At 36.1% G+C, this 21,423-nt stretch overlaps 1 protein-coding gene across 4 annotated transcripts in view; it reads left to right on the top strand.

Annotated features, from left to right (window-relative positions):
• The window catches only part of RPS6KA3 (ribosomal protein S6 kinase A3), a 74,117-nt gene that overhangs the window by 3,191 nt on the left and 49,503 nt on the right, over nt 1–21,423 (top strand). For 2 of the 4 annotated variants that reach the window (XM_059839877.1, XM_059839876.1), the window contains exon 2: nt 9,872–9,928. In XM_059839877.1, the coding sequence (XP_059695860.1) occupies nt 9,872–9,928 (57 nt within the window). Of the gene's footprint in view, nt 1–2,962; nt 2,985–9,871; nt 9,929–17,873; nt 17,928–21,423 lie in introns of those variants that run through there. The other 2 variants (XM_059839875.1, XM_059839873.1) reach the window with 2 other exon arrangements.

Here is a 21,423-nt window from a genome sequence, read left to right as displayed (position 1 = left end):
AGACTTTCTGGGAAGCATTTGTGACAGCTGTCATTAAGAGCTTTAATTTAGATGCTCCAGACTGGCTGTGGAGAAAGTTCTTTTTTTTTTTTTCCACTGCTCTTGACAGAGTTTATGGTCATTTGTTCAGGTGTTTAAATAGGTGGTATGAATCTTCCTTCTCAAATTTCTTTGTTTCATATTCTGTATCCAGGATTATTTGAACTTTGCATGAGACAAGGGATGCTGGCATTTAACAGTCATGCTGATATTTTAAAGAAACTAGTATTATGCAAATTTTGCTTTGTAATTTAATTTTGATTGTCAGTGTGGCATTCTCTGTGTCAATATATATTTCTGACCTGGAAGCTGAAATTTGTCAAATGTCTTGCCACCTGTAGCCTTGAGCCTGTGGTTGTGATTGTCTCTTCACATTCTGTACCATGTAATCAGTGTTGTACTTGTCTTCCACAGGAGCAAAGGCTATATTTACAGTCATTACTGGTATAGCCAACACAGGTAAATAGTTGAAGCCAAAGTGGAATCACCTAAATGGACTGGTCTGTGGGGGTTTTGAAGAGTGTCCATTGTCTCTCCATTATAGACAAAATTATGTGCAGTAGTCAGCTGTCACTCCTCATGCCGAACTGCTGTCAGCATAGTGCATTCTGAAGTCTGATTTTTTCACTGATTTGTGGGGTGATGTTTTCTTGTACTGAGTTAAAAATGGGAATTGGAAATTTAATTTTCATTTAAATAAATAGTATACACTATATTCCACAAACTGTTGTGATAGACAGATAACAGATCTTATATGTATGTAAATACTGTCTTGAGAAACACATAATCTGCATGAAAAGTGTTGGAGGGGGGTGTTCAGATTTTTCATATCCTTATTGGTACCATTTTACCTGCTTTGTTTTTCAGTTAACACAATCCTAGTCTGTAACGTAGTAATCATGTCCTGTGGTCAGCTGAGTGGGGCAGGAAAAGGCAGGAGCTTTACTTTGTTGAATTCAGTGCCTTCATGCACTACTGTGTGGTCTCTGCAGCTCTTGGTTTTCTTGTAAAGGTGTTGAGTTTAACTTCTTTGAATGGTTCTGTTGCTTTTCCTATGACATCAGCAGTTCTTATCTTGTTATTGTTGTTTGTTGTAGTGTAGGCAATATTTCTTGCCCCAGCTGTAACACAAAGTAGATGTGAGAAAATTGACACATTTAAAGGCGTGTCTGTTATCTTTGAATTGGTTGTGGTTTGTCACACTGACTGTAGTTGTTTGTCATTTGAAATGCTACACTTGAAGTCACATTGATACATAGACTGAGGTAGGCATTTATTATTTCTGCACATCAAAAATATTAGCTTTGGGTGTTGACTGATCTTGGCAGGTGGCAGATCTACCAGCTTTAATAACTTACTCAAGATACTGGTTTGTAATTGTGGTTTTTTCCTGTGGCACTTGGTTGGGGGAGATGTTTTGTTTTGGATTTGAGGCTTTTTTTTGTTTGGGTTCTTTTTTCCACCAGATATAATTCATAGCTATATTCCAATAGTGAAACTTTTAAGCACTTTTTCAGGCCAGAGTAGATTCATATAATTGGTTTTTTTTCAATCTTGGTGACGTTCAAGAGGAGAACCATTTAATCCGTAAAACTGGAAAAAGTTAGAATCCCTTCAAGGAATGTTTAAGTTTGGGCAAAGTGGTTGAGTACCATCATTGCTGTGCTATATGCTTGCATACGTGATATCGTGCTACTTATTCTCTCCTTATTCCCTGAAATAAGATTAAATGCCCCACCCACTGGAAATAGAGGGGAGAAAAAGTCCTATGTAGCAGATGGGAAAATGAGGCACAACAGCTTAGTGACCCCATCTAGCATCATTCATTGAGTCTGTTCTAGAACTACATGAACTCTGATTTTTTGGGACCTACTCCAGTGCCTTGACCACAAAGTTACTGCTAGTTTATTCCTATCAGTAAGAGTTACCATATGTTACCTTTCATACAAGAAACCTCTGTGGTGTGCTTAATGCTCCACTTCACTATTTTTTGAGGAAATAATTTTTATTATTTATTTATTTATTCAGTGAAGCCATTCAATATTGTGAGTATGTATCTTAAAAATACTTTATTATGATCTGGGTCTGTTTCCTGACAGTTTTGAAGTTTAAACTAAAATAAATGTTAAAAGAATACTTAAATAATTTAATCCGAGCATTAATTTATTAAAACATGCTTAGCTGTATGCAGATGATGTGAAGAAATGGTATTTTGTGATCTTAAATATCCAACACCACATAGCTCTGAAAAATAAAACCCTCTTTGTCCTGCATATTCAAAAGTTGGTGGTTTTAGGATGTAAATATTATTTGAATTATTTCTTGCATAACATGTTTGCCAAAATTAGTTACTGTTGGAACTTAGACTTACTTGTGAAAAAATGCTTTTAGCTTAATGGGGATTCTTTCTCCTTCTGTCTTCCTGTAGCTGGCTTTTGTTACATAGTCAGAACTATACTTCAAAAATCCTGAATTTTAGGAAGTAGTGAAGTTGTCCCACAGCTTATTCCCTATTTTTAGCAGAATGTGTCAAAATAGTAAATTATAAAATAAGCGTTAAAAAGTGTAAATTTCACCCTTTGAATTTTTTGTGAATTCTGAGAAACTAGCTAACTTCTGAAAATCAGTGTGTGCAACACAGGGAAGTGCAGTGCAAAGCCTTGCTGTGCCTGCTGGCTGCCCCTGCTCATAGGGGAAGGGCCTGGCACATCCTCCCTGTGTGCATCCAGTCCTTTGGCAGGAGCCCAGGAAGGCACAGGGCATTTCCCTGAGCCTGAGACTGCAGGAGGCAGGGAAGGTGAGGTGCACCTGCCTTCTCATGCAGATGCAGGCTGGGTAATAAGATTTGTACGCTGTCAGGTGCCAGGTCACTTTTAAGATTATGTGTGCAAGCAGAAGGAATTTCTTCTATTTTCAGGTGTGCATCAGTAGTTGGATATATTAAGGTAGGGGATTTCTAATAATGTGTGTATTTCTTCTTCCTCTTTGGAGCAAATGAACAGAGATTATGTGTTGTGGGGTTTTTAGCTTTGCTTTACTAAGGCTGCTGAATTGATGTGTTAAGTGTAATAATTTACACTTCCACTTGTTTAGGTAGGGAGCTGAAACTTTCTCTTCCCTGTCTTTTTCTCATTTTCTTGGGTTTTTGGTTGATTGGTTAGGTTTTTTATGTGAACGCATGACCACACGTGATTTGGAGCTGGTTTTAGCTACACAGACTGCTTGTCCAAGACAAAGATTTTATAACAGTATATGTACAGCATCTTGAGTAATGTTGTGGCACTTGTTTGACTTCAAGATGAGTTAATTCAGAGAATAAAACTTGCTGAGAGCTGCAAACCTTTTTACTCTTCTTTTCGAATGTGGCTTGGCACAGTGCTGGAGAAATGCCAGCCAAGGAAAGCACTGCAGTGCAAGAAAGGGGACTGCTTTTCTGTATTGTTCAACTATACTCTTGAGTCATACTAGATAGGAAGAAGGTGGCAAAGTAGATAGGGTTTACAAAATCACATAGTTAAAGTTGCCCAAGTATCCTAACTTAAAGAAATTTGGCTTTGTACCTAAATGATTTGCAAGTTAATGGCTCTTATCTGAGGTTGTTTGTGGAGAGGCAAGTTTCAACATCCTGTTGTTTCTTTTAATACTTAGCAAAGGAAGAAGTCAGTCACCTTAGACATTAAAATTGAAAATAAATTATATGGAATTCATGGAACTTGAGTTAACAAAGTTTTATATTAAAAAATGCTTGTGGGATTTTTTTTTTAAGAAGGATTTTTGATACTTGCATGAACTGTTTCTAACAGTATATGTAAAATGTTCTGGATAAATGCTATAAGGGAACCGCTAGTGAAGTCTTAGATGGTGGCTAACTTCTGCTATTTACATCTAGTAAATTTTAATCAGGTCAGGATTTAGGTAAGTGCTTTGGGTCTGTGTGGCTTCACAGCTCAGAAGTTAGGGCACAAGTCATTAATTCAGATCCTATTAAAGCCTTATATTTTATTTAAGCGCTGGAATAGATTGTGAAAACTCCTGAAGGTTTAAGAAGGGCTTAGACATAAATGTCTTGTAGCAGCATTGTAAGAATAGCTGATCATGCTTTGGTACATGGAGATAGATCAGCTGACCTCTTAAGGTCCTTTTAGTCTATTTTCAACTATTTTTTGCAGACCAACAAATTTTTTCTCAGGGTAGCTCATTGCTGCTTAGAATAGCAATCTTGAGTGTGCACAGTTCAAAAGGTTTTTACTAAATGTGATTCCACACAGTGCCTTGTGGCACAGATTTGTTATGAGTGTTTCAGTGGGAATGCTGCATTTTATGCTGCTTTGAAACAAGCCAGAAGCATTGTCACAGCTTTACTCTATCCAAGGACCTCACAGTTCTTGGGCTTTGTCAGTTGAGAGTCCCTTGAAAACCCAGAGGGAAAGAGCTCGGATCCATATATACCCAGTGTTTTAATGACTAAATAATACTCAAAGTTCTCAGGTGTTTAAATCCAATAACTGCAGTTGTTGGGTAGGTCTGGAAGTTTTCACAGTTGACAACTAGGAGTTACCTGAGAGAACCTTCATCACCTGTGTTACTCATTGGCATGTTAAAACTTCCACATAACAATTTGTAAGGGGTCTGATTCAGACATCTTATCTCTTTTGCTTATTTGTGTCCTCAAATCATCATTCTGCACTGATATACAGTTTAATTCTTGATTTAACTCTTGTTCAGTCTTGATTAATTGCTAAGTCTAGGAATATAACATTTCTTGTGTTTACTGAGTTTTGTGGTTCTGCTACAAGGCACCAATTACATGGAAAAGTCAGTAGTTGCCAAGTCTTCTGAACTCTGTTAATAATATAAGGACTGCCTACTAATTTATATGCTCAATTCCAGTATTAATAATTAGAAAATGTTGAGTTTAATGGCAGAAGAATTATTCCAAAAGATGCAATTGGTATCAGTTTCATGAAGAGTTTTTAAGTTGCTGACAAACATAGTTGAGAAAAAAAGTTAAAATATTTACCAGAAAGAATACTTAAACATCCCAAAATAATCCAACAATAGTCTAAATGCAAAGGAGAGATATTCTGGGGATGGGAGGAGGTGTCGAATATTGAAGAAGGTCTTGGGACAAACTTAATGCCATTCAGAAAAAAAAATCCTTTTAGACTGTAGTAAAGAACAAAGATTAACAGAATGTAATGGAGATGCTAAACTAAATCTAAAAATTTCAAGTGTATACTGTCTATCATATTATTGATGAAACTAAGGGGAAAATACAAAAAATGAGTTCAATAGGAAATGTAATGATTTGCCCACTTAAAATTTCAATTGATATGGTTTGGATACGTGTAAAAACAGTACATTCCCAGTGCATTCCATGTACCGGAAATTATGGTTACCTGACATTATTAAAACAAGATATCCTGCCCCAGATTCCTTAGTCCTAATTGTGTTTATGGATGCTAGGTGCTGTATTGTACATACAAAATTACTCATCTGGATCCAGTGCTAATCAGAAGGGTAGATGTGAAAAGTATTAGGTTTATTGCGCAGGTGAGTTTTGCGAGACTTCTGAGACAAATTGGATCTCTTGCAGTAAATGCTGGAACCATCATTTAAAAAAAAAAGTGGCATTATGACTTGCAGATCAATATGTAACTGTAGTGTGTAAAGTGCAGGATATTCAGTGCTTCAAAGGAAGTGGTTGATTGATTGTAGGAAGATGTGGGCTATATTTCTTGGTGTACTTCTTTCTTACAAAGGGTTTGGTATGACTGTGTTTTCTTGATGCCAGTACCTTAACATGTGATGCTACTTGTGACCACATCATCCCTGCAGTGTGGTTTTTATGGGTGTACATTACTGGTCCAGATTTGAAATAATTTGCATTTTTAAAAAGCTTTCTTTAATCTGTCTTTCTGCCAGGAAATTCCTAAGAGTTCTTACAATCTGAGAGTTTAGAAACCTGTAAATTTTGAGTGCTGGAAATATTGATGATTGATTGACTTTTGTGTCACATGCTAGCTGCCTGATCAAGAATCCCTGGTGTCTGTCTGCTTTATACTTAGTAGAGAACTGTAGGATCTCTATATTCCTGTCCATGTGCCTTCAGGAAAACTACTGGAGCCCAGCTGTGTTTAGGTATTGATTTCTACTAATTTAGTGAGATATGGCAACAGGTTTAAAAGCTTTGAGGAAACAAATTTTGTGCCTTAATTAACATGACTTTTTCCACTGGAAAACAGAATAGGAAGTTGAATCAGAGTCGATTGGAAGACCCTTTTGTAGGTTACCTTTGTAAGGGATGTGCATCCTCCTTTCCCTGGCAGAAATTGATTGTTTATGTGTTCGGGTGTAAGTAGAAATTTTCTGTGGACCTTTTCTGGTTTTTTTCTTATACTTCTCTTGTGTTGCCATCTGAAATATGTTTTACTTTTGAAACCAGAGTACTGGGAATAGCCAGATCTTGGATCAATTCTGCTTACCTAATTGTCCTGCTATGGGAGGAGAGCACCTGAAGAATAATCAAGGTCTAGAGTCTCTGTCCTTTGAATTAAACTAATCTGAGGATGTGAAAGATATACATTCAACCTTCTCTTAGTCTGTGTTCATCAGACTATTATATCTGCTCCCAGCCTGTTATATCATTGAGGCATGCCCTTGGTGCTAAATACTAGAGGGAGTCTACACCCAGCAAAACAAAATGTGTTTCATTTGCTTGCTTCTTAAAAGTGCTGCTGACCTCCTCGCTCCACACTGGTTCAACAGTGCCATTTCCAATTAGAACCTTTGGGCTTTTCATTTTAACTCCTAAGGAAAGCTGTGCACTTTGTAGCCTTTCCGAATACACAGCTACTTTCCACTTAATGGTATATAACCAGCAAACCATAAATCATATATACATATTCTTCTTTACCTTACATGGCTCAGACTGTTCTGAGAAAAACTGGTTCTACCATCCAGTGACTCCCTTAGCATAATCATTGCTTGGGTAGACCTGTTTGAAAAGATCTTGTTAAGCCAGTGCTCTGGCTCAGACAGGACTGCATGGTGCTCATGCTGATTCCTTGAGTTTGTTCCTAGTTCCAGTGAGTGTGTTTTGCTTGAGTTCAACTGAAAAGTAACTGTAAGGAGTGCAGGATTAAACAGGAAGACCAGATTGTGCAAAACCGTTTATTTGTTTTGCAGAAGTTTGCTGTGGTTTTTCTGGTTGACTGCTGAGAAAGTCAGTGAGGTTGAAGATTAGAGCCTTTTTAAAAACAGAGGTTGATCTCGCCTTTTTGTCTTTGAAGGGAGGCTCACCTGGAGTTTCTGAGGGTGCATTTCACATCCAACTGATTTCAGTTGTCTTAAAATAGTGCATGTGAGAACTTAAACTTACTGTGTGGTAAATTCTTATTTAACTTGCAGTTAATGTACATTACTATTTAGCAGAATGACTATTGTAGCAGGAATCACTGTTTCTGAAAATCTTCATGTGGAGTGGAGTCAGTGTAGAGCACATGGTTTTGATATAGAAATTGCCCCATTTTAGGCCCCAGAGTGTAGCCATTGTTGCTGTTAGGACATTACAGACTCCTCCTTTTCAGCTAAAGTCAATTTTATTTGTTTTACTGATTTTTTTTCTTTTTTTTTTTTCTGATTGCAAGATTGAAGGAAGCTATGTTGTAGCGTGAACAGAATGTAGAGATGTGTAGCTAAAGTATTAATGTTAACTTATGTCATAAATTTGAGAAAAGGGGAAGTATGTGACTTGTGGCCTTGATTGTAATGATATATGTGTACTCAATATAAAGCTTGTCCCTGTAAACAAGTTTTATTACAAACACTCATTTCTTTTACTTAACTAAGCTGGTATTTTTCTGGTCTTCCATTTGATAGTATCAACTTTTTATGTATCTTAAGGAAGGATACTACAATACAATATTCACTGCCTGTACACTATAAGTAAAAGATACTACAGTGTGGGGAATGTGGACTTTTTGGAGAATCATCAAATTACCCTTTGTTGTACAGATAAAAGGTTATATTAACTGCCCTTAGCTGAGACAGCTTTTAAAGGTTATATTCACTCCTGTACTGCTGTAGTAATGTATAGCATATGCCACTGATTTCTCACTGGAAAGAAATCTTTCCATCATAGAAAGATGACTTTCAGAGTCGACCAGAGTCATGTCAGAAATCTCTAGTATCTTCCTGAAGCCAGGAAAGATGAGAAAATAGCTCTGCTATCATGTACCAGATGTCTGCATTAGGAAGACAATCAGAAAACCCTGTCTTCTTCCCCTCCCCACCACCTCAACAAAACAACCAAAAAAAATGAAAAAACAAATGCATAAAAACACAAAAACCCCAAACAACATAAAAAAAAGCCCCCAAAAAAACCCTAAAGAAACACCCCTTCAAAAAAACCCAATCCAGCTGTGTCATATTTGGGAAATCCATGATTCCTGTAATTTAGCTTTTTCTAGCTGCATCTTCCAGAATAAATAAATAAATAAATAAATGCTCAGTTGCTAGAGAGCTGGTAATCATCTGATTGAACATTCAGTGTGTTCGCAATATTTGAAAATTATAATTTGTAAGTGGTTAGGATTTAATCTGTCACATATGAAAGACTCTCCTCTAGCCATATGCAAGCTAGAAGATTCTATTAATCAGAAGATGTTAGGAAAGTTGTGAAGAATTCTGCTGAAAAACTGAGTTGTGGGAAGGAAGGTGTGAAATGAAGCTAAAAACTGAATTTCTGAACAGCTTTTATTAACTTTCTGACATCTAAGAGGTAACTATCTATACATGTATGTAACTTTTAAGTAAATTAGGATTTGAAAAAATTGATTAATTAGACTTTGGATTCTCCAGGGAAACAATGCACAATTGAGCTCCAATGCACAATTCTGTCTCCGATGTAATGGGAAATGATAACCATTTTTAATAGTTTTTCATTTGTTTCTACAATGATACTGAATTGCTGTTAAAATTTAGGAGCAAACTAAGAATTAATGCCTGAGGTGATGCCCTGTACCATAACTTAGAAAATACATACTTTTACTAACAGCTTGCTATTGGTCATGCTTGTTGTGTAAACAAAGTCATTCAAATACTCTCAGGGAAAAGTATCTCTTAGAAATTCTCCAAGTATAGTATCACTGTCAAGCAAAAGAAAGCCTTTGTTGACCAACGAGATACTCAAGGTTTGTTGTTTTTTTTTTTAAATCTTTAGGGCTAAATTTCAAATTCAAAAGCCTTTTTCTGTATTGCTTATTAGAATAGCCCTTGGGAAAGTACAGAAAGTGGTAAATGCTGTAAAATTGATAGTAAAATTAGAATTGCATTCAGTGTTTTTTTAAGTCTATGCTGTAGTTATAAATTTTCCTTATGGTGGAGTAAGGACTGACTTGCTTTGTAAGGTCATGCTCTTAGAAGGAGCCCTTTTATCTGTTCATTTTGTGTAGCTTTTTGCCATTCAGTGCTCATCAGGTTTAACTGTTTTGCAGAAGTTGTAGTAACGGAAAATAATGTCTAGCTGTGTAGTAGTGAGGCCTCAAATGCCAGGTGGTTTTATGTATTTCTTACAGTGACTTCATCCAGGTTGAGAATACTCAAGGATCAAAGCAAGGGTGGCCTTACATGCCAGCAATCGGGAGTTTTCCCTATTTACTGTTTACTTTCAATTACTTTTCATTTTTTCAATTTCAGTGTTTACTTTCAATTACCTGCTTTTGTAGAATATGGAGAAGAGAGTACAGTAAAATGTTATGAAAGCCTATTTCCAATATATTTCTGTTCTTGGATTCAGTATTTATTTTCACTTTCTGGGTCTTTTTTACAGAATGGACAGCAAATTGTGGATGAACCTATGGGAGAAGATGAAATCAACCAACAAACTGTAAGTAAAAGATGCCTGTAATAAAAACACTACAATTTTGGAGCATGCTGACATCACTTAATTCATAATGGCAGTTTGCCCCTAGTGTTTTGTTGTTTGAGATTACTGGACATGGGCTGCACTCTCGGATCTTAATATTTTTGGGAGAGGTTTTTTTTTCCTCACTGACTCAGGTCTAGTTTGGTATCCTACTGTTCTCAAAACTCATTCCTCAGCTTTTAATAGTGTTTCAGGGAAGGTCAAGGGTGAGGAACAGCTGTGAAAGTGTAGTTTCCATTGTGCTTGTTATTGAAAGGCATTCATCAAAGGAATTCTTAACTTAGGCTTCTTAAAAATAGAGATTGCTACTCAAGAGAGGACTAATGAACCTTCCTGACTGTGATAATTTTTAAGGTTCCTTGTCTTCATGTCAGACTTGCAATTTACAAAATTTCATAATGTGAAGATACCGAGTTCAGTTTTCTTGTTGCAGTGCCTGTGAATTTTGTCAAACATGAAGTTTAGCTGTGCTTTCATGTTAGAGAGTACTAGCTGAATCTTAGGTCTGGTGATAAATGGCTTTGCCAATAAAAACAATTTTTGAAACTCCACATTTGGTTGGACTTCAGGGTTTATATGCTGCTATTGCATATTGTGCAGACTTCAGGTTGTGAGTAGATGGTCCAAGCTGTTTCCCATTCCACCTGTGCTGCTTGACAGGGAGGAGGTAGAGGAGTGGTATCAACCTGAGAAAAAGGGGAGGGTGGACAAAATGGTAGTTTTAGTTTCATCTTTGTTTCGCACTATCCTGACAACAGGTGAAATAAATTTTCTCTAAATTGATGCTCTTTGGCCCATGGTGGTAATTGATGTGTGCTGTCCCTGTTCTTAAGGTAGGCCATGAGTTTTTCTCTTACAGATCCTGCTGAGAAGGGGGATTGAGAAAGTGGCTGGGTTGGTATCTGGCAGCCAGCTAAGGTTTATCTCTCAAAATCATCAAACTTCTCTTTCAATATTTGATAACTACAGGATGCTTACAAATGTTTCCCTGCATTTCCTTTGGAAATTTCCAAACTGCTGCTTCTTTGGTGAGCGACTGATTTTCATATAGTGTAACCATCAAAAAGTTAAAACATTACTCCAGTATTCTTTCTGTCATGCTTGAGCTGCTTGGTTAAGATTGTTTCAGCTTTTTAATGTCTCAGACCCATATTTTAGAAATATACTTTGCATTTATTTCTAGGTTTTGTGAGTAAAAGGTTGCCAGTTGTGGTGTAAATTACTATAGGGGTTTTTAAACAACATGTTACTTCAGCTGCTCAGTCTGTTATAGCTGGAATTAACCAGTGCTGTCAGTCAGGTGATAAAATACTACTTGAGCTGTGGTGTGAGATTCTGTCAGTCCTACATAATCTACTTTGGTGCAGATTACGTAGGACTGACAGAAATTACCATTGAAACTCATTTAAGTTGTACTGTTAAATTTTGCACTTAAATGAACTTGGGGCACTTACATAGTTGCTAACATTTGTAAAATTTCTCAACTGTAACTGAGGACAATAGAATGCCTAGGGTGTACTAGCAAATCAGATTAGAATACAATTGGTAGGTGTGTAAAGTATGCAAGTTCAGGACAGAAAGTTGCCATACTTCTGTGGAGATAGAAGGTAAAGGTTGAAATCTGGATCCTTTGCTGTTGTAAGTGCTTGGATAGAAAGCTGATAATGCAAGTGAGATAGGAAATTTAAAATAAATATTAAAACTTAACACAGTTCTATGTACGTAGGAACTCTCTCTAGTATTCTGTGTATCTAAAGGTAAGTTGTTTTATTAGATCCATGTTCTTTTGGTCAAAAGTAAAGTTAATTAATGGGAAAGCCTGAGTGACATGGCTGTGATTCAAATTTGATGGTTGTTTTAGGAAAATCAGGAGCTATAAAGATACCCATTTCTAAGGAGTCCAAGATGCTGTATGGTCCAAAGTCTTGCTTCTTTTAAAAGGGGACTCATTCAGTACTCTGATTGTATTGCAACAAGTGTGCTGATTATAGCTGACTTTATAGCTCGTTGCCAACATTTTTTTTCTGTATCTCATAAATGACCTGGGACCAGCAGGAAATAAACGTAAGAGCAGCTGGCTGAAGCTTAACCTGATGTGAAAACTTAAGTGAACATTACTGAAAGGGGAAGCTATTTAAAGCCTTTTATTTGCTACCTTTCTCACTTTTGTGCTGCCATTGCTTTTTGTACCTCTGTGTCCATAGAGATTGAGTAAGTTAACTGAGCAAATTAATTGTTTTGAGCTATTGCAATCATGCTGCATGCTTTATTGCTAGTTAAAGCTAACCAGAAACTGCAGCTGGTTTTACAGGTGACTTCCCATTTTATATGTATGTGAAGAGAATATCATATTTGTGCTGTGTTCCTTATGTTCTGTTATCTGGATTCTATATAACTGATTAAACACTTAGCACAACTGATGCATTACCACTAGCTTCAGCCTAATTATTAAACATATGAAAAATATTAGGCTCCTAGAATTTGTAAAACGTTTTCTTTTTGCTACAAGTAAAGTTTTCATTTGTAAGTTGCAGGAAAATTTCTTTTTGATAACCTGCAAGGATTAAAGGGTTTTTTATTACCCAGTACAGGCAGAAGTGGAACCTGTTCAGGCTCAAACCTGGGATGAACCTCTCTTCAATGCAGGTGGTGGGGTCTTATTGCTACCCTTGATTTCTTGCTTTGGCCCTACTTTTAAACAAGCAGAATTAAGGCATACATAGAATTAAAACTAAATCAAAATAAATCATATTGAAATATGCTGATGAAGGTGATAAAAAATTAAATCTCAGTAGCTGTCATCCTCTTACTAAAAATATGTAACTAAAGTAACATTGACTAGTCAGTGGGTAGTCAAAGGTAGAGTAAGAAATGCTTGCAAAGAGAAGTCAGTAGTTTAAAAAGTCTTTTTCATTTATGCTTTCCTGATAGAATTTAAGTAACACATCTGTTTGTAGTCAGAAGAGATGAAAATTAAGACCATTGTCTTCCTAGTCAGTGTTTTTTATTAAAAGAGTTTATAAGAAAAGCATGATCTTAAAAAACGTTTCAGTATACATTGGAAAAATAATTTGAAGCATGTGGACAATAGAATCTCTTTGTTGAAGTACTGCATTTGATTGGTTGGTGCTGAGATTCTGTATTTTACATGCATGTATACCACATAATTTACACTAAATCTGTGAAGCGCTGGAGTGGGAATGTCAAGATTAGGAGAGGGAGCTCATTCACCAGTTACAGCCATGGGCAAAACAGCCCCCATCACTCAAGCAGTAATACTAAATCCAGAGTAATCTAGGGTAATCTCATTTGTTGTGTCTTCATCTGTGAAAATAATGTAGGATGAGAACATTATTCAGGGGAAAAGCATAACTAAACTGAATGATTTTTAGATTTTAAACATTTCAGAGAGGCTTTTGCTGATTTTCAGTTTAGCCTCAATTTCTAATATTCTGTACTAGTGAGAGCTCAATGTTTCAGAAACTTTTGTTTGTCTTTTGGCAAGTTGAAGTGCCATTTCAGGACTGCTCTAAACATATGTTGGATATTCTTGCTCAGGTGATCAATAACAGTTTCCATGTTTAAGAACAGTCATGTTTGTTAACATGACAATGAAAGCATTTCTGATTTTGGTATGTTTGTTTTACTTTTGCTGATACAACCTTCACATTCCAATTTTCTGTGTGTGCATGTGTCAGTTTTATGTTTAAAATTCTTGGCTCTGTGGTAAAAGCTTTAAGACATAGCTATAATTTCTTAAGCATTAGGGAAATGTTTGGATTCACATGTGTTCGTAATCCATAATCCAAGTTTTGGATTTCTCATTATTTACAGACTGATAATTTTAGCTGAAACCGCTACTTGTGTAGCTACTTGTAGCTTGGGTTGCAAATACTAAACTTGTACTTGAAAGTGTTTTGTGATTCTTACATTACTTTTAGTGTATTCTACTAAATATACTTAGATATATGTACTCATGTATTTAATTTTATTTTACAATCAAATAACTTGATTCTTGAACAAATAAGGGGTTTTTTAGGCAAACAATTTACATCTGTAAAAATTAAATCCAGTCATTTCCTTCTCAATGACCAGACTGTGCTTTGTAAAAGGCTGAATACTTTTTTTTGTCTAATGTGATGAAATTAAAAACTCATTATCTTCCAAAAGTACTCTGCTGAAACTTGGATGAATTTTGTTAGCAACTTTGTGACATGGTGCATCTTATCTTTCTGAGAATGAACTTGCTCGTCCTCATGTAAGAAGTTACAGCATCCTTGTAAACAGTGCAGACCATTTGGTCTGAGATACTAAGTCTTAGATAATCAAACTAATGTATAAAGAAGGCGAGCCCTGGAATACTTTTTTGCCCTAAGATGTCATCAGGTGTTGAGGAAAGAGTACAGCAAAAATTTCATTAGTGTGTTCTACTGGATTTTCTGAGTGACTTCTTCTGCGTTTGGTGTCTTAGTTGCAGGGTACGTTCTGGATCTCGGTCAGAAAATTTGAATAATTTGAGAGTGTAAGCAATGTTCCAAGTCAAGCTGCTTACTTGTTACATGGAGAGAAAACAGATGGTAGCCCTACAAAGCCTGTAAACTGACAGATGGAAGCTGCCACACCCCCTGTTTAATAGAATATTGCTGCTTTGGCTATACAAATGTATTTATTATGAAGAAAAGTATATTATTCTGCTTCTGAAAACTCAAAAAATTAGCTCTCTGTTCCTCAATTGTTGACCTTTGTCAAACAAGGGCTTTTCATTCTTTGGTTTTTTGCAAATAATTGAAAGCAATCCATACTACAGAGCCTTGCTTTTCTAGCACTGTAAAGACTTAACTTGCATTGTTATGCTTCTCAAACTGAGGGTATAGGAGATTGTCAGTTTGTGAAGGACTACACTTATATTCAATGTTTCAGCATTCAGTAGAACTCATGGACTTCCAAATGTTCCCTATTGCTTTGAGAGTTCCTCAGCATTTTTTATTTCTCCTGCTCTCTCTAGTGTCTGTGAGCTCTGTTCTCTTGAAAGTCTAGACAGCATTTCTCTTAATTTTTCTAAACTCAGATCATCCAATTTAAACAATGAGGAGGGGATGATGGGAGATGAACTCACTTTATGTTTCTGTACTGGAGGAGAAGGAAATGCATTGTGCAAGTGGAGTTCTGCGGTTGACAGGACTGTGACTGACAGGCACACCACACTCTCTTTGTTTTGGAGACAGTTGTGTCTCCTGATAAACAAGTATAATATAATCCTTATCAAAGATTTTAAATTAGGGAAACAACTTGCTTCAGCAATTTGTTCTTTTTATCAGAGACTTCTCTTTTGGGGACTACTGCCCTCTAACCTGTCTCCTTCATATATGAAGGAATATTTAAAAGGGCAAGCTCTCTTCTGAGAGATGCTCAAAGTGAGTTGTGTAGCTTGTATCTTAATGTTTCTGGTTGGCTGCTGGTGCTCTTTGGGAACCATGCAGGCTGTGTTCTCCCAGAGCACAAGAAATTTCTTCCACCTGCCAGACTCATGGCAGTTATAGGAGAGCTATTGTTGTGAAGTAACCCCACTGACCCCTGAGCACTGTGCTTTGTACTTCTCTGGGAGGTCACATAAAAGGTTTTGGAGAGCAGTAGTCAGTAATTGTACAAAGTTTCAGTTGAAATGCCTTATTCCTGTCACCCTCAGCTGATACAGCATATCTGCAGCAAAATACACTCTTAGCTTTACAGCCTCAAGATAAGAAAATTATTATTTACCCACAGTATCTTTTCATCTTCAAGGAATATTTTAGTTATAGCTGCTCTTACCATTTACTCTCCATTTCTGCCTTTAGCTCTTTCTGGTACAACAGGGTTTAATTTAGTGACTTGAAGATTCCTGGTCACTCTGCTTTTAGTGTAATTGCATCTGTTCTTTACAAGGTAACGGCAGAGAGCTTGAATGGTCTCCCACTTATTTATTTAAATTTCTTTGAAATTTTCCAAGTGCAAATAACTATATTACTGTTAAACTGCAAAGTTAAATTCTTGAAGTATTTCAGTTTTGAAGGAGGAAGTAGCTACAAGTTTGAAACAATTGAAGAGGGGAAAGCTTCAAGTAATTTTATGCTATTTATGAAATATTTGAAATCCTTGTGTTGCTGTAAGCTTCTTGTGTTCAAGAAGCTTTGTTCATCTTGAAACTAATATTTAATAATTCTTTATGCTGTGTTACTGCTGCTGTAGGAAAGACTGCATCTTCCAAAAAGGCTGTACCACACTGGACTGTAAAAAGCACATTGGCATTGAGGACTTCGGAGCCCTCAATTGCATCACAAAGTCCTCCTTCATGTAGTAGTAGTTCCTGAAGGCCTGTGTTTATTATAATAATAATTGTGTATACTCAGTACACAGAGTTTGAAAGATCGTCCCTGCAGATGTGACACAAAATAAAGACCCAGAGGAGTACAAGAGAACACTAAAAGGGCACAATTTTCCTTCTGGGATATGGCTCAATCAGGTCTTTATTTCACCTCTCCATTTTGACAAGAGGATCTTGGCTCACGCTGAGGAGATGTGTAATCCCAATTTAAAGGAAAAGCTAGAAACTGATACTGTAGGGAGACAGGATGTGGAATAGAGATAGCAATGTGTTCTGTTGCTTAAATTACTGGCTTTGTCTTCTGAAGAGGAATTAAAATATAACAAAAAATGAAGTAATCCAGATCTTTGTTAGAACCCAGTCAAGGGAAGCTGTGTGTAGGGTGGGTTTGTTTTCATGTCTTGTGCAAGCAGGACTACAGTATTTTGCTGTATGTTTCCTTTGATACACAGTCACTAAACGGAATCACCTGGATATGTTTATAGCTGAATACTTGTATATGCCTTTGACTAAAGGTTTTTACTTGCCTTTGTTTATTTATTACTTGAAAAAGTCTTGTTCCACTAAAGGAGCATGTACTTTGCAATTCATTGTTAAAACAAGTATCAAAAAAGCTAAAGATAGTGGCAATATTCATGAAAATAGCTCCCATGGTAAATCTAGAGAGATCAAATTAAAAACTTCCTCTCTTAGTCTTTGTAGTAAATAGATTGACTTCTAATTCCTAAAACATTTAAAGTGTTTGGGGCTTTTTAAACATTGAAAGAAAGCTTAGGGATCTTTTTTTACTTCAAGAAGTTCACTTTCTATAGAGCAATACAATATTGGTGTGTAAGTCAGACATTTGAGCTAGGCAATCCAATTTAAATATTTCTGCAGTTTGCCTTGGTCTAGAACATCTGTGCGCATTTTCTATGTGCAGGATTTCAAAAGGCCTAGGTACAAGGTCATTTTGGTCCTCTAACTCAATTCTAGTAAATAAAAACAACCTTTAGGCATTCTCTGCATTGTAGTCTATAGGATAGTGATATCTGAGATCTTAAAACATTTTGTAAAGTTAAATTCATAAAAATATAGTAATCGCATATAGGACTTAAAATACTATTGTGCTTAATCAGTGAAATGTTGTGTAGTAGTGTGATTTCTGAAAGAGATGCTGGTCTCTTTTGTTCTTTTCTGGGAACCAGGAATCAGTAACATCTGCAACAGTCTGTTGCTATCAGGCAATCTGCTTAAGTTCTGCTTAAGTTTCCTGTGCTGATCTCTGTAAGTATCAGCAGCATGAGTACCACTGCTGCCCAGTCTTTCTTTATCCCAGTTCTGTTTGTGTGTGTGTGTGTGAAAAATCAATGTATTTTTTTTTTTTAATGTATTTTCTTTTCTTTTTGACCTTTTTTTCCCCCCTACTCTCTCCCCACCCCCCAGCTGTGTCTGACTTGCCTGACAGGAAATTTTCTAATTGCCGGAACAGCTGGTCACAGCAAAAACGCCAGGGTTGGTCTTCCCTGCTAGACGTATGATCGCTCAGTCAGAAAATCCAAACACCATGGTTTCTTAGTCATGTTTAAGTTTCTGGCTCTGCGTGTTCGCTCTGTTCGGGTGAGCTTAGTTTATTATTTAAGAGAATAACGGGGAAAGTTTTACTTTTATTTAACTTCTAATTTCAGAGCAGTTTTAGTCTTTCACTGCTTAGGGATCAGTGTTGTTTGAATACAAAGCGTTTTGTAGTTCCTTTAAAGAAAGTCTGTGGTATGTTTGTATGTTGTAGAAGTTTCTAAGGTACCTGCTGATAAAATTTAGCCTTATTAGGAAATTGTTACCTGTATGTAAATAATGTAAAACTTATATTTTAGGAGGAGGTGGGTGTTGTTAAACGTGAGCTTAGCTGCATGTTTTGTCACTGAGAGTCAAGTTTTATTAAAAGTCTTTGTATTTTTATTACTAATGGTAATTTTAATAGTTCCCTCTTAATATAGTGCTTTAAACTGTAAAATATGGCTCCGTGTGGTGATAGTTAAAATAACTTGGGTGTATTAATATCTTAAATTTACTCCTGAAATTATATGAAGAGTAATGATGCTTGCATTACAGTGTTAGGGTTATTTCAACTTTTAAATGATAATTTAGTCATAGCAAATGTTTAATTTGTGTGATTTGTCTTGTTGGGCATATATTTAAGCATTAAAAAGCTTGGTTTACGTTAAGAATTACTAGTTGAGTATTGTATTGTCCCAAGCACCGTTTCAGAACAATTTAACATTACATGTAAACATTCTATAATTGGAAGTCAAATCAGTTCTCATGTTTATCCTTTTGTAGGTCTGCAAATACTTTTCATTGAGGGGGTAAAAAACCCAAACCCCCATGACCTTCTTGTGTAATGACTTAACATCTTAAGTGAAGGTCTGTTAACTTGTAAAAGCAGTAGACACCTACTAGCCAATGTAATGGATTAAACAATTTGTATTAATTTTTGCAATGCATATTAAAAAATGAAATGGAATTTTCTTGCCACAGGTGAAACACCAAGACATGAATGTAAAACAATAGAACATAGATTGCATTATAATCAAGAGGGTTTTTAATGTAAACCTTATAAAATAAATACTTATCAACTCATAGTCCTGAATTGTAGTTCTTTTCCATAAGCAACATGAAAGATATTCCTCAGAAATTTGTTCAAATAATGGCATTGTTTTATCTACTTACCGCAGCCTGGTTAGGTTGTCTTCAAGATTCTGTTGATTTTAAAGTGCTAGCTATTGCAGACCAAACTACTTGTTTTCAGCCCATATAGAGTTCAGTATATATTTAGGAAATTCTGATAATAAAACAGGATTCATAATTTTCATGGATTAGTGCTGAGTATGCTCAGGGATTATTTTTCCTTCTAAATAGTTTGGGTCTTTTTAACTTTAATTAGTTTTTTAATTACAATTCTCTGAAATGTTAGTGCTTACCGAGTAGGAAAAAAATTTATATCAGAGTTACTGGGAAATGAAAGTTCCACCCAATGAGTAGTTTTTTCCAATGCTGACGAGCACATTTCAGTTCATGAGATAATTTTGTGCTGTTTGATCAAAAGAGAACTGCATTGCAAAACTGCTTTTCGTGATATTGAGCTTTTAAAATGCTTACAGGAATTCCTCAGCTTACCTGCCAAACAACGTACTGCTCAGAGTTCCTTTGGAAAGGAAGGGGTAGTGTTCTACTCCTGTCCTGTCTTTTGTGTTTTCATTCTAAGGAAAAAGCATTTTCAGAATTACACTCCCAGCCTGGTGAGCCACATTTGTCCATGGGGCCTTACCTGTCCTCTGGCTTGTTTCTCTGGGACAGGATTCATTCTTCAAACTCCTATCTGGCTTCATCTGTACAACCAATAGAATGGGAAGAGTTCTGTCTCCGTAACCAGATCTGCAGTCTTCATTTTGTCAGTTGGCTATGTGAAACAAATACAGACATAAGCATCCTTCTAGATCTCAAAATTGTTGCAGAAAAAGCCAAAAAAGACAAAGAGTAGAAAGAGGCTAAGGAATAAATACATTAATACAAATTTTTTCTTTGTTATCTCTACAAATTATTTTATCTGAGAGACTTAATTTAAGAATTTTTTAAAAACCCAGATCCTGAAACTAAACATTTACAAATAAAGTTTTCTTTAAGAAATCTTATTTTCTATCAGGTAAAACAATAGGTGCTGCCTGCAGCAAGTGATATGCTGTTAGTTGAAATTGTAGGTTTTTCCATCTTTTAAAAAGAAGAAAAGACTTAAATTGTGACAGCCTCTGTTTCTGACTTCAGATGTCCCCATTCAGAACTTCTGCTCTACTCTTGCTTTTCTTTGGCAGTAGTGTAAAACAGACAGCATACACAGAATATCCTTAGATCAGCTTGACTTAATTTTATGCATGGTACCACTTTGCTTTTTGTTATATTGGAATAATTGCTACTTCAGAAGCAGTATTTTTAATCAGCTTTTTAGAACAATTGTTTGTGTATGAGCAGATAAGTAGTGGCTACTTCTATAAGTGACTCAAATTGAACATTAGTCTCAGTTATAAGGAATGGATTTTAGTCCATGATTTAGCTCCCTAACACTGCTTACCAAAGTAATGAGAGACTGTGAAGTACTTGTTGCAATGTGAGTTTCATTTTTAAGGTTGAAGGTAGGAGTATAAAAAGTGTTGAATGTATGAATGTATATAAAATGTGTCTAAGATATTTTAAAACACCTAGACTGGTGCACTCTTCACATTTTTAAGTCCCATTTTTACCTTAATGAAGATTTCTATAAGCTCTGGTAAAAGTAATTGGTTTTCAGTTTGTTGCTCTTTATTACTTCTAGAAGTATAACTCAGAAGGCGGGTTTAATATCTGCAGATAATGCTGAGAATTCATCCTATGTTCATAACAAGTTGGGAAAGTAAAAATGCATCTAGAAGACTTCCTGACTCAAGGGAGGGGAGGAAAAGGAAGTTCTGTATATGAGCTGGGGAACTGTGCCAACATTGAGTCATCCTTTTAAAATCACTAGATATCCAATAAGCTTACTGTCCTTAGAGGACATAACTGCTTTATGTAACTTCAGCACCAAGGTTTAATATCACAGTCAGTACTTCAGAAATAGTTTATTTGGTTGTGGGGATCAACATTATGATGCCTGTGACAGACAAATATTTTGCCAATCACAGCCATGTCCAGCAGAGTTGTTAGCAGTACAGTGAAAGCTAGCAAAATAGTAAAAGGCAACCTTTAGCCATTGTTGGAGCAGTGGTAAGTAAATTGCTGGGGAATCCATTTTTCTACTTTCAGCCTTATCTTTGCTTGTACTAAATGTGTACATGTGCTTCAGGAATGTGCATTTGTCTAAAGGAAGCAGAACATTCCTGAAAAGAGATTGAGAGGGGTGAAAGCAAAGCTGCTGCTTCTGTAATGAAAATGGAAAAATCTATGTTGCTACATAATCAATACTAACAAATGAAAAATTATAAAAGCAGTATCTTTGCTGCTGCACATTTGGATTTGCTTTTTTTGAAAATTGTATGGTCAACAGCATACCCTGACTGATGCACTGATTTAGGTCTTATCTTGAAAA

This window comes from Haemorhous mexicanus, chromosome 2 (genome assembly GCF_027477595.1).
Source record: "Haemorhous mexicanus isolate bHaeMex1 chromosome 2, bHaeMex1.pri, whole genome shotgun sequence".
Taxonomy (NCBI): Eukaryota; Metazoa; Chordata; class Aves; order Passeriformes; family Fringillidae; genus Haemorhous; species Haemorhous mexicanus.
This window is presented reverse-complemented; position numbering and strand designations above follow the sequence as displayed.